Source organism: Nesoenas mayeri (genome assembly GCF_963082525.1).
Source record: "Nesoenas mayeri genome assembly, chromosome: 1".
Taxonomy (NCBI): domain Eukaryota; kingdom Metazoa; phylum Chordata; class Aves; order Columbiformes; family Columbidae; genus Nesoenas; species Nesoenas mayeri.
In genome coordinates this window covers 97,100,441-97,113,533 of record NC_137541.1, presented here as the reverse complement: position 1 = coordinate 97,113,533, position 13,093 = coordinate 97,100,441, and the positions used below count along the sequence as shown (strand labels likewise).

Genomic DNA, 13,093 nt, shown 5'->3' with positions numbered 1-13,093 from the left:
AAGCTGGTAACATTTATCAGCTCTAGCGAATCCAAAATATAACTACTACTCATGTAATAAATAGAAGGGATATGGCACAACTTTTACATTCCAGAAATTTTCCTTGCTAGAAAATATCAAAACTTGAAGGAGAAACGAAAAAGACAAGTGTCTAAAATGTATCTACAGTATGAATTTTTGTCCTACAGCAATATTTGGATTTGATAAATATCAGCAAAAGCCAAAACTAGTAATGGATTGCTAAACGAGACATAAAAAGCAGGCTTAATAATGGTACTGTTGAGAGGATAACCTTACATCAACACAGGCCTTGGTAACAAAGGCAACAAATAGCTATCTTGTTAGATGTAGACAAGACCAATATTTGTACCTTCCTCTCTCTTCCCCACCCAAAATCAAAGAAAATAAAAGCCTACTTAGAAGTGAATAGCATAAAAAGTAAAAAAAAAAAAAAGGGGGGGGGGGGAGTATCAATAAACCCAGATGCTTTGGTAATATAATTTAAAGGATTTCCCTACTCCTCATCCTTTCTGGATTTACACTATTAATAGTTACTTTGCTTAAGCATTAGCATAAGACTTGGTGTCTAAATCACAGGCAAAAATTAAAATGGCCAAATATTGAACTTGTCCACCTCTACAAAACACTTCTGTGGGTTGGAGGGGGTGGTGTTTGTTTTCTGGTTGGTTTTTTTGTTTACTTGTTGTTTTTGTTTTGTTTTTACTTAAAATGAAAGTATCATATAGACTTTTCAGCTTACTTCTCAGAAATATGGCACATTAACTTGACTAGAAACCATGGCATCTGCCTTTCCCCGTATGTGATACATATAATTTTATCCATTCATAGAAGACTCAGACTGTCATTTTGGCAAGGAGCTGCAATGTACCAGTCTGAGCATAAAGGACTTAAGTTATGGTTCTTGCAGAATTGGTTATTAACAGAATAAGTACGGCTATTTTTCTTTTATTCTATAATATTTACAGTATTGCACTTTACTGCACTTAATTGCATTTCACTAAAATTAATGCTGCATCAATACTATGCCTTAAAACCATATGTCCATCTTTGTTGTATAAGTCATTCTTTCTACATCCTGTAAAACAGCAAGATTTTAATTCAAAGATTCAGACATTTGAAAAAAAAATATAGAAAAGTCGACCTGTTTCTATGGCACAATGCATCTTATTGAGTTCAGGTGATTCTGGCAAAACAGGCGCATTTCTTATTGTTCCCATCTTTCAAGTTATCACTAATGATTAGTAAATTCTAGTCTCTCTCTTTTTCTCCTTTCAAAGGACATAGCCATTTGAGACGCACATTTTTTGTTATTGCTGCTTTTTTTTTTCTTTTTTTTTTTTAAGGAAAGAAAAAAAACTGCCTTGCCTCAGATCTGAAATTCCACATTTAAATTCAAACCAGTTCTGCAGCAGCTCCTCAGTGATGGAAGAGATTCATGGCAGTGAAATAATACTGTTGGCAACAAAGAAATGTCATCTTTAATGGAGACCAGCCCCAAGGATTTATTATTTATTATTATTACTATTTGTTTTGTTTAGTTTCGTTCTAATATATTTCTGATCTTCAAAATGTGTTTTAGCTAGACACATGCACAAGGTAGCAAAACTGACAGCAGCAGATGACGTTATGCTGGAGCGATCACTTTTGCCAGGGTCAAAAATCCAAAGCGTCCCCAATGTTCACAGATTAACATAATTTAGAGATCGTTTCCTTTTTTTTTTTTTTTTTTCCTCCTTTGTATGTGTATGTGTGTTGGTTTGGTTTGGGTTTTTTTTAACTCTCCTTGTTCCCTCCTCCCACCTACTTTATCCTCCGCGGAGTCTCTGACTCGTGGGTGCGGGGTTGTTGCGTGTGTGTGTGTGTCCGTGTGCCCGAGGCGGGAAGCGGGCGCCCTCGCCCCGCGGCCGGCGGAGAGTCCCCCGCCGTGTCACACGGCACCAACGGGCACCAACGGCCGCCAACGGCCTCCAACGGCCGCCGGGGCCTCCCTCTTCGCCCGGCTCCCCCGGCCGCTGAAGTCTCTGGGGGCGAGAGGTCGAGGAAAAGCGGCGGGAGGAGGCTGCCGCCGAGCGCTCGCAGACCTTGGGAGAGGGGAAAGAAACAAAAAACAAAACAAAACAAAACAAAAAAACCTCAAACAAAATTAAAAAATAATAATAAAAAAATAACAAAAACGAGAGAAGGCGGCAGGGCTGCTCGCCTGCGGCCGGGGAAGAGGAGGAGGAGGAGCCGGGGGTCAGAGTGGCGGTCCGTGCGGGTCACACACACGCCCGCCGCGGGCACCCGGGGCGGGGTGGGGTAGGGGGGATCTCGACCGAAGCGTGTCAGAGCCCCAAGGCCTCGGCGTGCTTGCGGGCCTTCAGCCGCAGGTCGGCGATGCTGGAGTTCTTGCTGTTGCTCTTGGCGGCGGCGGCCACCACGGCGGCGGCGGAGGCGGACTCGGCCAGGGAGGCGATGGGCAGCCCGAAGGGCGGCGGCGGGAACATCAAGTAGGGAGCGTGGGCCGCCAGGTGCGGGTGCAGGTGCGGGTGCGCGTGGGCCACGCCCTCCAGCTGCAGCTGCGCCTGGACCTGCGTCGGCGGTGGCAGAGACACGGCGTCAGCCCCACGGACACTGACACGGAACCTCCCCGCACCCACGCACGCACCCATCCATCCATCCATCCATCCATCCCCGCCTCGACCCTTCCCGGGAGTCCGGCAGCTGAAAGAGCAACTTGTTAGCGGAGCCCACGGCAGGCAAGGGCGGGGCAGGCACGCAGCGTAGCAAATCTCCGCGCCACGCTTACCCAGAGGCACAGAGACATTCTTAACCCCCCACCTCATATTAAAAAAAAAAAAAAAAAAAAAAAAAGGCCAAATGCACGGGCGCCAACAAGCACTAAATAGCTAAATTTTTTTTTAATTTTTTTTTCTAGGGGTGTTTATTTATACGTTGCTAAAAACTCTTTGGCCACGGGTCCCTCATATACTGGGTTGGTGTTTGCTTTGGAGCTTTCTCGACCTACACAAACACCTTGGGTTGACTGAGAGATTTCAGCTCCGGGTAGGTTCGAGGAGGATGGGGGGGGGAGGAGGGGGAGTTTATTTATGTATTTAATTATTTTGGTCCAAATATGTCTTTTTAAAAATCAATACAATTAATCTGTCAGTTCCACGTGTCTCTGAGATGGAGAAGGTGGTGTAAGGTCCCTTTGGGCTGGGAAAAATCGATTGCCCGATTAATTGACACAAAAAAAAAAAAAAAAAAAAAAAAAAAAAAAAAAAAAAAAGGAGGGGGAAGGGGAGAGTCAGAAACGGCGGTGAGAGGTGGCAGGAACCGGGACGGAATTTCATCTCCCTCGTTCCGGTTTCCCCCAGCGCGTTCCCCTGGGGTCTGTGCCTCGCTGCGTGAAGGACCCGACCCTGGAGCCTGCGCTCCGCCACTACCCCGGTCCCTGCTGGCCGGCACGCCGGCAGCGCCTCGGGGAAAAGCCTCCCCACCTCCTGGGCAGCCGCCTCCGTCGGAATAGGCCAGACGTCGACAGTCTGCCTGAGAAGTTGGGGGAGAACGAGAGGGCAAGGGGTCCGCATAGTTCTTCCCCTTCGTAGTGGGTGGGAGACCCTCCCGCAGCGCTCTGCAGCGCCGTGCACAGTTCCGACGGGGACCGAAGCTACCTGGCCGGCTCTGGGCCGGGACGCTCCGTCCACGCACTTGCACGGGCGACCACCGGCCCTGCCTGCACCAGGAAGGGTGCGTCTCCGGGAGGCCAGCCCCGGGGCCGTGTACCAGCCCGTCACAACGGCAGCGGGGGGACCCGTAGCACCGGCGGCGCCTCCCAGGGCCGAGGGACCCCCCGCTCAGCCCCCTTCCCGACCCCGAGGGGTGCTGAGCTCCCGGCAGCCGGACGGGGGCTCCTTCACGAAGTTTTACAGCCTGTTTTTAATACGTGCCAACTTCTATATAAATGGCACTTGTAAAAGTGTCCGGCTTCCTCTCGTGCAAACGAACGGGGGTCGGAGCTTGCCGAGGAAAGGAAAATAAACCCGAAGCTAACTACCTGTTGGAAAGGCATCCTCAGGGCTCCCATATTCACATAGGGGGCCACTCTACAGGCGTCTAAATGGCTGGCGGTTCCCAGGATCACACCTGCGGGGAGAGACAGGGCTGGGTGAGCGGTGAAGGCGCTCCGGGGCTTCGCGGCCACCGCTTCCCGGACGGCCCGCACCCCCTACCCACCTTTGTGCATCTGGTTTTCCTGCTTTCGGCACTTCGCTCTCCTGTTTTGGAACCAGACCTGTAAAAAGAAAACAAAAAAGAAACAAAAATGGAGGTAGACTAGGCAGCTCCTAAGAGCGGACTGTCTCGGGGGCTAGGGATGAAGGGCAAGGGACTTCGCACAACTTTGCTGAGGTCCTTCCTCGGGAGCAGCTGAGGGAAAGAGCTCAACTCTGCGGGGAGTGAGCCCCTCTATATGCTGCGGTGTGGCTATTTGAGGTGTGTGTGGGGGGGGTTCCTGCTTTTTGGTGTGGTTTCTCAGAGGGAGCTGAACCTGGGAGATCAGAAGCGCCCTCGCAGCTGGGGAGCCGGGGGGACGGCCGCTTCGCACCAGGTCTCCAAGGCCCCCTATCCCACGGGCTGACAGTGGCGGTCCTTGTGCCACTGGAGAGAGGGGTCGCTCCCACTCTCATTTCAAATACACCCACACGCAGACCGGATGGGACCCTCGCTCCCTTTCCAGTCACACCTCAAACATGCCGGGAACAGCCGGCATGAACAGCCGGCGTGGACCTGCTCAGACTGCGGGGTCTGGTCCTTAAGCGACAGGACCATCTGCCCCCAAGGTGGGCTTGGAAACGATTAAAATCTCTGAGAAGATGCGAGATACTGAACTTGCACAAAAGGGGCTGAATCATTCCCCTTTTCCCAAACGTGAAAAGAAAACAAAAATATGCTTCGGTAGACTTCTGGACAGACAAGAGCAACATCTTTGCATGCTGGGATTCACATAAGTGTTCTTGTACCTACTTGAGAAATGCCTGTAATTCAATAATCCTGCCACACTTCCAGCCGTTCTGACTCAAACAAGCACAGAACTTGCAGTTGCTGCTGCTCCTCCCCTGCCTCTTTCCAGGGCCATTTCAGACCTTATTACTTTTCCCCTTCCGACGTGCTTGGTTAAGTAGCCCTCCCCAAAGAATCGGCAGAGGCACGGACCAAAATATTTTGTGGACCCTTATCCTAACACCAAAACCTACCGAATACGGACAAACATTGACTTTCACAGCTGATAAAATCTTGTAGTTAAGTAAACACCTACAACCTTTGATGTTCTTGCACTTGCCAAGAGATCATACGGTTAATTAATACTAACTGCACTTCCTACATCAAATTTTCCCTTCAAGCTTTCTTCAATTGCCTTAATGATGGTCATTTACAACAGAGTAATTAGTGCAAAGAAAGGCTTCCAAAGGCATTAATTACCTCGGGTACCTAAGTGATTTTCTTAAGTAGGAATCGGCCTTCCCTGAATTGGAGCACTATTTCTCCTGCCTAGGGTGGCCGGGGAAGAGCGCACAGCGGGCGGGAAGCGGCGGGCACTGAGGGTACGGACCGACCGACCGACTGACGCTCCTCGTCAGACTCTGCTAGCGCAGCCCTCCCCATCCTAACCCGGCATCTGGCTCCGCAGCCCGGGCCGGCTCGTTGCCCCCTCGCTGCCCTGAAACGCACAGCACAGCACAAGCCTCTTTTTTTCCGTACGAGCAAGACGCAAAGATTAACAACACGCAACGCTTCTCCTTTTAACGGGGCCGTTAGAGATTTATATTAAAAAAAAAAAAAAAAAAAAAAAAAAGCATGCAAAATATCATCGTGAGAAGAGACAATAATACATTTTTTTACGGTTGTAAATCCTTGCAGGAAATCTCCCTGTACGTGTTCCCCACTCCCGCCCCCCTCCACCCCAAAGGAGTATAAATTGTCAGGAGGAATTTAAGCAGCGTTTAAACAACTTCTCTTGCAAATCAGAACATCTTTCAAACAGAAATTATATTTAAATCTGGAAAACGAAGTGCCCTTTCCCTTTAGCTATGAAAAAATAAGGTTATGAGGAATAAAAGTGATGAATTAGCCACTGCGTTAAGCGATAATAAATCAGGCTTGGTGTGATTCACGATCAATTCCAATTAGTCTTGAATATGCTAAGTAAAGCACAGTACACTGTTTTAGACAGTTATTTCTTCATTAAGGATCACTCAGTGATTTCTTTCACAAATGCTCTAATCTGATTTCCTTTTGATTTCCATTAGAGACAGTGAATAATGACATTTAATTTAGCCCTGCACCATAAACCCAAAGATATTTGTTGTAATTGAATTACTGCCTGCTCCTCACTATGGTCTCATAACTTTCAATTATAACCCTGACAGCTGGGTGATATGAGTTTCCAGTACAACACTAAAAATAAAAGGTTAATAAGGACTAGCTACCATAGGAGCTTCAATTTATTTACAGCAAATTTCCACACTAAATTGAAACTATATCCTTTAACAGCAAGGGACAAGCGGTCCAGATAGGAATTAGAGAACAATTCTGAAAGTATTAAAAAAACCCTTTCCATTTTCCCGCTTTCCCCTTCTTTTTTCCCCGCTTCCATTTCTTGATGGATGTCAAGCTCTCTGCTTATTTCCTAATTAATTATCCATTTCTCCTCTTCTCCCTCTTGATATGTCTTTTATTTCTAGCTTTATATTCATTCAAACCTCTTTTGTAAGATTATTAAATTCATTTTTTTATCTCTTTCATAATCTCTGCTGAATCAGTTGGGGGTTTTTTGGGGTGTTCTGTTTTAAGATCTGTAAGCACTTGAAGCACCAATTTTCCTGTAAGTATGAACATCCTGTTAAGGTGCTGCTCAGTAATAAAGTACTTGAAAGAAAGAGTGCAGAATTCAATTACAAGTAATTTATTTTTATAGAAACAGTACATCAAGGCCTTGGAAAGATATTACAGAGCCCAAGAAAGAAGATCTGGGAAGATGACATAAGAGTTGATGTCCCCTTCAGCAAAAGTTTAATCTTTTCATTAATTTATATGGTGTGGTTAGATCAATCTTCCAGGAGAAAGTAGGCCAGCAGCACTCTGAACCCCTGCAATATCCCCTGGAAGCCACCCTTTCTAAGGCAAGTGCCCGGCACCATCCCTCATCCAGCTCCGTTTACACAGAGAGAGGCAAGAGCTGAGGGGAGAAAGGAGCCTTAAAACAAAACAAAACAAAAACAAACAAACAAAACCTCCATTTATTTCGGGAAATGCCTCCAGGAGGCCCTTGTTTAAAGCGAGATAGTCGCTTACTCAGGCAAAGTCTTTCTGAGTGGGTCGAGGAGCAGCGGGGTCCTGGCCGTTTGCTTTCCACCGTGGGTCAAGGTTAAGGGGAGGGACAAGAAGACCCCTCTTTTTTCTTGTCTTCCCACTCTGATGGGAATAGGCACAGGACCGAGGACGTCCAATTACTCCCAGGTAACCACACACGCACCGTTGTGTATCCACACGAACACTTATAAACAGATATACATATGCATGTGCATCTCTTATCTCCAGGGTATGACGGCATTTTGTTCAGTGGAGGGGTTCACTGGGTGACATCTTCCTCTTGGGTTTTGGTTTGAGTCTGTTAGCCCAAGCACAGAGTTATAACCTAAGAATATATTTCCTTCAGGTTTCTCCTGCTCTAGGCCTGCTCAGAGAGCCACAGGTTGCTTCTGTAAATTATTTCTATTTTTACATGACAGCTGTTTTGGGGATGCATGCCGAAGTGGCTTAAGGTGGGCAGGGGAGTTGGGTATTTTTCCCCTACATCAAACCGAAAACTGAATTTTAAAATAATCAATGTGGAGGCACCCGAACAGACGTCTCTGATGGCTCCAAAACTACAACAACCGGACTTATTTTCAAGGTTTCGAAGGCTAATTGGCATTTAGCTGTGTCTGAAACGTGATGGGAGGGACGCGGGGAGAGTCCACCAGATGGGGTGCCATGCATTCATACGCTTGCTGCGCAAATCAGAGGGGGCACCTTTCCCCCATCTCTGGCTAATCCTGTCCCTCAGCACCCAAACCGTCTAGCCTTATTCACGGCGATTGTTTTCTGGGCTTTTTTTTTTTTTTTTTTGAAACATAACGGTACCATAAAAGATATGCAGGAGGGAGGGGCGGGTAGGAGGGGGAAGGTGAAGATTAAGTGAGAGTTAGTGTCACATTTGCAAGGGAAACTACAATAATTAAAAAAATAAAAATAGGAAGTTGCTCAGTTATTAAGAGACATGTCACCACTATCACCAACACTACCCCTCCATTCCCCCGCCCCACCCCCCTAAAAAAAAAAAAAAATTTAAAAAAAATTAAACCACTTTCCCAGGAAATGCAAGGCATGGGCAGATATTCACAGAGCAGAATTATTATTTGGCAGGACAGGTACAACGGAGTTGTACCCCATCACACATGTCGTCTCTGCCTTCACCTCCCCGCTTTGGATGAAACGGGGCACTGTGCTGGGATCCGCTGGCAGTTAGGAAGTGAGATGAGGACGTTTCCAGGAACAGAGTCTTTCTCTTACCTGAACCCTAGCTTCAGACAGTCCCAGCCTCTGGCTTAGTTCCTCCCTCATGAAGGCATCCGGATAGTGAGTCTCATCAAAAAGTCTTTCCAGCTCATTCAGCTGCTCTAGTGTGAAATTGGTTCTGCTTCTCCTTTGTTTGAGCTTGGTCTGTCCATCTTCATCTTCTGACTTCACATCATCCCTCTTCTCTTTGCACTCGTAGATCCCTGCCGGGAGGGGGAAGCGAAAACGATACTGAGCCTCCCATCATACCTCTCTGAAGTTTCTTTCCTCAGCACCCGGGGATATCCCCAGTCCCCTCTCTTAGTCGCCCCCTCATTTCATCCCCAAACGCAGCGTAACCTGCAAAGGCAACCGGCGGGCGGGAGGGAGTCCCCAGGCCGGCCCCGGCAGGCCAGAGAGGCGAGAGGGGCCGAGGGCCGGGCCGGGCCGGGGGGGGTCCAATCGGGCTGAGGGAGAGATCAACGCTGCCTTGCCTGGCTGATGCCCCATCAGAAAAAAACATATATATATAAATATAATATTCTTTCCAGCATGAGGAGGAAACCGTGCAGCCGGTTGGCACGGGCAGTTTGGGAACGAGACTGGTAGGAAAACCATCGGCCCCCCGATACCTCCAGGCAGTAGAAAAAGGCGGGCTAAGGGAGTTTCTCCGTCGCCGTTTTGTCCCGAAGTAAAGAGGGTTATGCAAGAAGCTCCCCACTGCTGTCATGGCGAAGCCACGGCGGAAATATTTGCCTCGTGAAAGAAACTTTCCATGTGCCTGAGACTGACACTGTTCGTCCCTCTCCCCCTTATCACCCCTCCTTCCCCCAAAATACCTGTCAGCGTGCGAAACCCCCGGGGCAGCGGGCCTGCACGGCCCGGCGCGGGGAGGGGGAGCGGGTTCAAGGACCGTGGGTGCCTTGCAAGCTCTCTGAAAGAGCAAACACCCCCCCCCTCTCATGGAGCCCCACAGGGCTCGGGACGATCTTGCGACCGGAGGCAGCCGCTGTGCACGCTTGTCCCGGGAAGAGGGGAGAAGGGGTAGGGTGCAGCGGGGAAAACAGTTGCCCCTTTTGGTCTTGGAGGAAGAAGGGGGGATTTCGTGTTTTGGCTTTACAGCTTGCTTTCCTCCTTTTTGTTTTCTTCTCCACCCCGCCGCCCGCCGCCTCATCCTTAATGTAAGGCGACCTAAATCGTTGGCCCTCTTCTAAATCTCTGTAACGAAAGAGGAGAGGTGCCGGAGCAAGGGGCACCTCTGAAGGCTGAACCGGTTCCCCGGGATCCCCTGCCTGCCCAGGGCGCCCCGCTGGGGTGGGCAACCAGTGGGGGCACCGGCGGAGTCCCGGGACAAACCTCCCCCAGCTGCGTCCTTTGTCCTGCTTCACCTTCTAGGCTTTGTAGGGCTGGGGTTGGGGGAAGCCACATTTGCAGATGATCCGGAATTAAAACCCTTTCCCCTCATCAAATACACAAGTAGTTCGTCTGTATATATATATATATGTACGTATGTGCACACACAAATGTGAGCATGCACCTATATATTACCCTATATACTTAGGGGCATCCCAAAATCCAAATGGCTAGCTGCAAATCGTAAGTTAATTGAACGTAATGAAAAGTCCTGAACTGCATCTGTGCTTAAGCCAGACGGGGACTGAAGCCGAGCTGCTCGTTTTCACTTCCGAAATGAAAAGCGTCCCTGGCCGTAATCGCTCCTCCGGGCTCCCCGTCTCCGACTCCGGGCTGGATATCGGCTGTATAAAACTTTGAGAAGGGTCTGGCCTCCGAAGGGAGGTGTTCGCTCGTTGGTTTTAATGGCATTTTGTTCGCATTTCTCCTGTAGGGAGAACCCCTACGAAAAGACGAGGGTGCTAACCCAACAAATGCCCAGGGAAAATTAGGCGCGTTCAAAAGCTCTGTCTGCTTTCGGAGATCCGAAGCTACAGCATGTCTGTGATAGGTATAAAATATTAACTAGCATATCGGTGGGACTGAAATCACATGCCAGAATCAGTTGAAATTAGACTGAAACCTGGCATGAATTTAAACTGTCACAAGCATCTCAGCTTTTTCCAACTCCTCCCTTCCATCCCCACCCCCAGCCCCTCTCCATAGATTAGATTAGCTAAACATACAAGCCAGAATTTCGATACACAGCGAAAAGGGGGAGTAGTAGAGATTTTTTTCGTTCATTCGCTTTTTGGTTTTTTTTAGATTTTTCTTTTCCTGGAGCATGCCCTGCTTTCATTTTTTAAAAACATCTCTTGACCAGAGAAGGAAAATCAGCAGTACTGAGCTTGTGCAGAAATATGTGTACCCGAATATGTGATTATACCCTGACCTTCTGTTTGGGGAGGGTGTGGAAGAGAGGAGGATATTAAATAAGCGTTTGGGCTGTAAATTAAATTGCCTTTCGCTCGATGTTATATTAAACAAGATCAAACGGTAGGAAACAGCTGAAAGACTGGTTGTTGTTCCCCAACCTATTAACCGTTTTTTATTACCCCAAGCTAGCCAGTAGCTCCCCAGGCAGGTCCACCTGTCTAACTTGCCTAGAGACACTTTCTCAACTTTCTAATCCCTCCCGCCCTCTTTATTTTCTCCTTCCTCTGCGACCCTATGGGGGCTTTTAGCTTGCTCGGCCTAAAAATAATTTTTAATTTGAATTTTCTTTCCGCTAAGAGATGAAATGGCGTTTTACCACCAGGCCGGCGGTCCCTGCAGCCCGGGAGGATGCGGAGCTACCCTGGCCCAGGTGAGAAGGGCAGGCAGGGTACCGAGGGACCGGGCGGCAGGGCCCGCCGCTGCCTGTCTCGCAGGGATGCTCCGTCTCGCCCGGGCCCAGGGAGCTCCCCCACAGCCAGGCTCCTCTCCTCCTCCTCCTCCTCGCCGGCCGCAGCCTCTGACTAGGACAGGCTGACCGACACAAGACAAAATGTCCAGGGAAAGCCCTCTCCATATCCAGCTTTCTCCCAGAAGAAGCAGCAGCATCCTGACGGCCCGGAAGCAGGAAGAACAGGTCTTCTGAGGCATAAAAACTCCCCGGGCAAGGTTTCCTCGTACAAAAACACACAGATAGACAAAAAATGTCTGACGTCCTGCGCTGCCCCATTCCCCCGGGCGAGTGAACGCCTAACGTACGGGATCGATTTCGGATGTGAAATGGGCCTGGCGGGGATAGGGGGTGGGAGGACCGAAGTTGCGACTTATTTTTCACGGCTATGTTAACGTTATGCATGCAGGCATATGTGTTTGTAAGCGTGTGTTTCCGCCGCTGCGGGAGGGAGGCAGCCGGAGGAGGGAGGCAAGATGCGGGAGGCGAGCCCGCTCACCCGGCCGGGGCCGGGGCCGCGGTGGCCGGCTCACCCCGCTACGGAGCGCCGGGGGCGGCGGGGGAGGCTGGGGAGGGGGCCGGGGCTGCCGGCGAGGGTCGCGGGGCGGAGGGCTCCCAGCTCCGGTCTTACCTTCCGCCGTCCTGCCCGTACTGAACTCCTTGAGTTTGTCCTTGTCGCTCTCTACGTGGTCTTTGAAAAGATGCACCGGGCAATGGTTGCTGCTCTCGGTCATGTCCTGCAGGTTAGAATCAGAGTTTCCAAGCTCCCTAGAGCGAGCCAACCCACTCTCCAAAACTTCCCTGTACGTGATCGTCTCCTTCTTGCTGCTGCTGCCACTACCGCTGCTGCTCTCTTTGCTTTTCTGGTCAAAAGATTTGGATACAAAAGCCGTAAGTTCTTCCATGGCTGCCCGGTGATCTTATCCACAGAGATCCACTTGTTTTCAGTCGAAGATGTGGCCGTCCTCCGCACGCTGTTTTTGCACGTAGAAGATGGGCTGTATAGGGTTAGATCACTCCTGCTGTTATTTATGCCTTTCAATTTGAGATCACACTATTTATACATGGCTACCTCAGCCCAACCCCCAGCTCTCCCTGTCTCCAGCAATTACTGACTGCTCCATAGTCGCAGGCGGACTCCTAGCAGCTATCTCCCCCACCTCAGTCCAGCAATTGGCTTTCTTTTCATTTCATCACTCTTTGGCATCTTTGCACCTTGATTTAGGGACGCAAGGAGGCAAAAGCGAAAAAGAGGGGGAGAGAGAGAGGGAGGGAGAGAGAGGAATAAAAGGGAGGGGGGGCGAAGAAGAAAACATGAAAATAGGTATCTGCATTCTGTAAAGGGGTTGCAGAAATGAAAGTCGAGGAAGACTTAATTGATTGTAAGGACATCCCGTGCGTGGCAACACTGTGAGTAAAAGCGGACCCACAGCTAATCAAATAACTGTGTTCCTGCAATTAAATGTATCGCTGTCAAGAGGAAAAGAAAATGAGTATTCAATAAAAAGGTAATGAATAAAAAGCCGGAGATGTGCGTTTGTTGTAATCATTGGAAATGCTACCTGATTTGCTATTTAGCTAATTTCGCTTAATTAAATGGTCAAAATAATCAGCGAACCAAAAATGCTGTTTTGAAAGTGTTGCCTGTTCTGGCGG

General features: G+C 49.1%; 1 protein-coding gene across 2 annotated transcripts; it reads right to left on the bottom strand.

Moving 5' to 3' along the window:
* Positions 1 to 1,601: 1,601 nt before the first annotated feature.
* SHOX (SHOX homeobox) lies at positions 1,602 to 12,342 on the bottom strand (the record flags this gene model as incomplete). 2 transcript variants are annotated; one of them, XM_080363606.1, is made up of 5 exons in its annotated part: positions 1,602 to 2,591; positions 4,058 to 4,149; positions 4,240 to 4,297; positions 8,617 to 8,825; positions 12,069 to 12,342. In XM_080363606.1, the coding sequence occupies 5 exons, from the start codon at positions 12,340 to 12,342 to the stop codon at positions 2,346 to 2,348; spliced, it is 879 nt and encodes a 292-aa protein (XP_080219732.1). In that variant the 3' UTR covers positions 1,602 to 2,345. The 2 variants fall into 2 exon arrangements, with proteins under 2 accessions (XP_080219732.1, XP_080219733.1); XM_080363607.1 differs by having other exon boundaries at positions 4,061 to 4,149.
* Between the last annotated feature and the right edge of the window lie 751 nt (positions 12,343 to 13,093).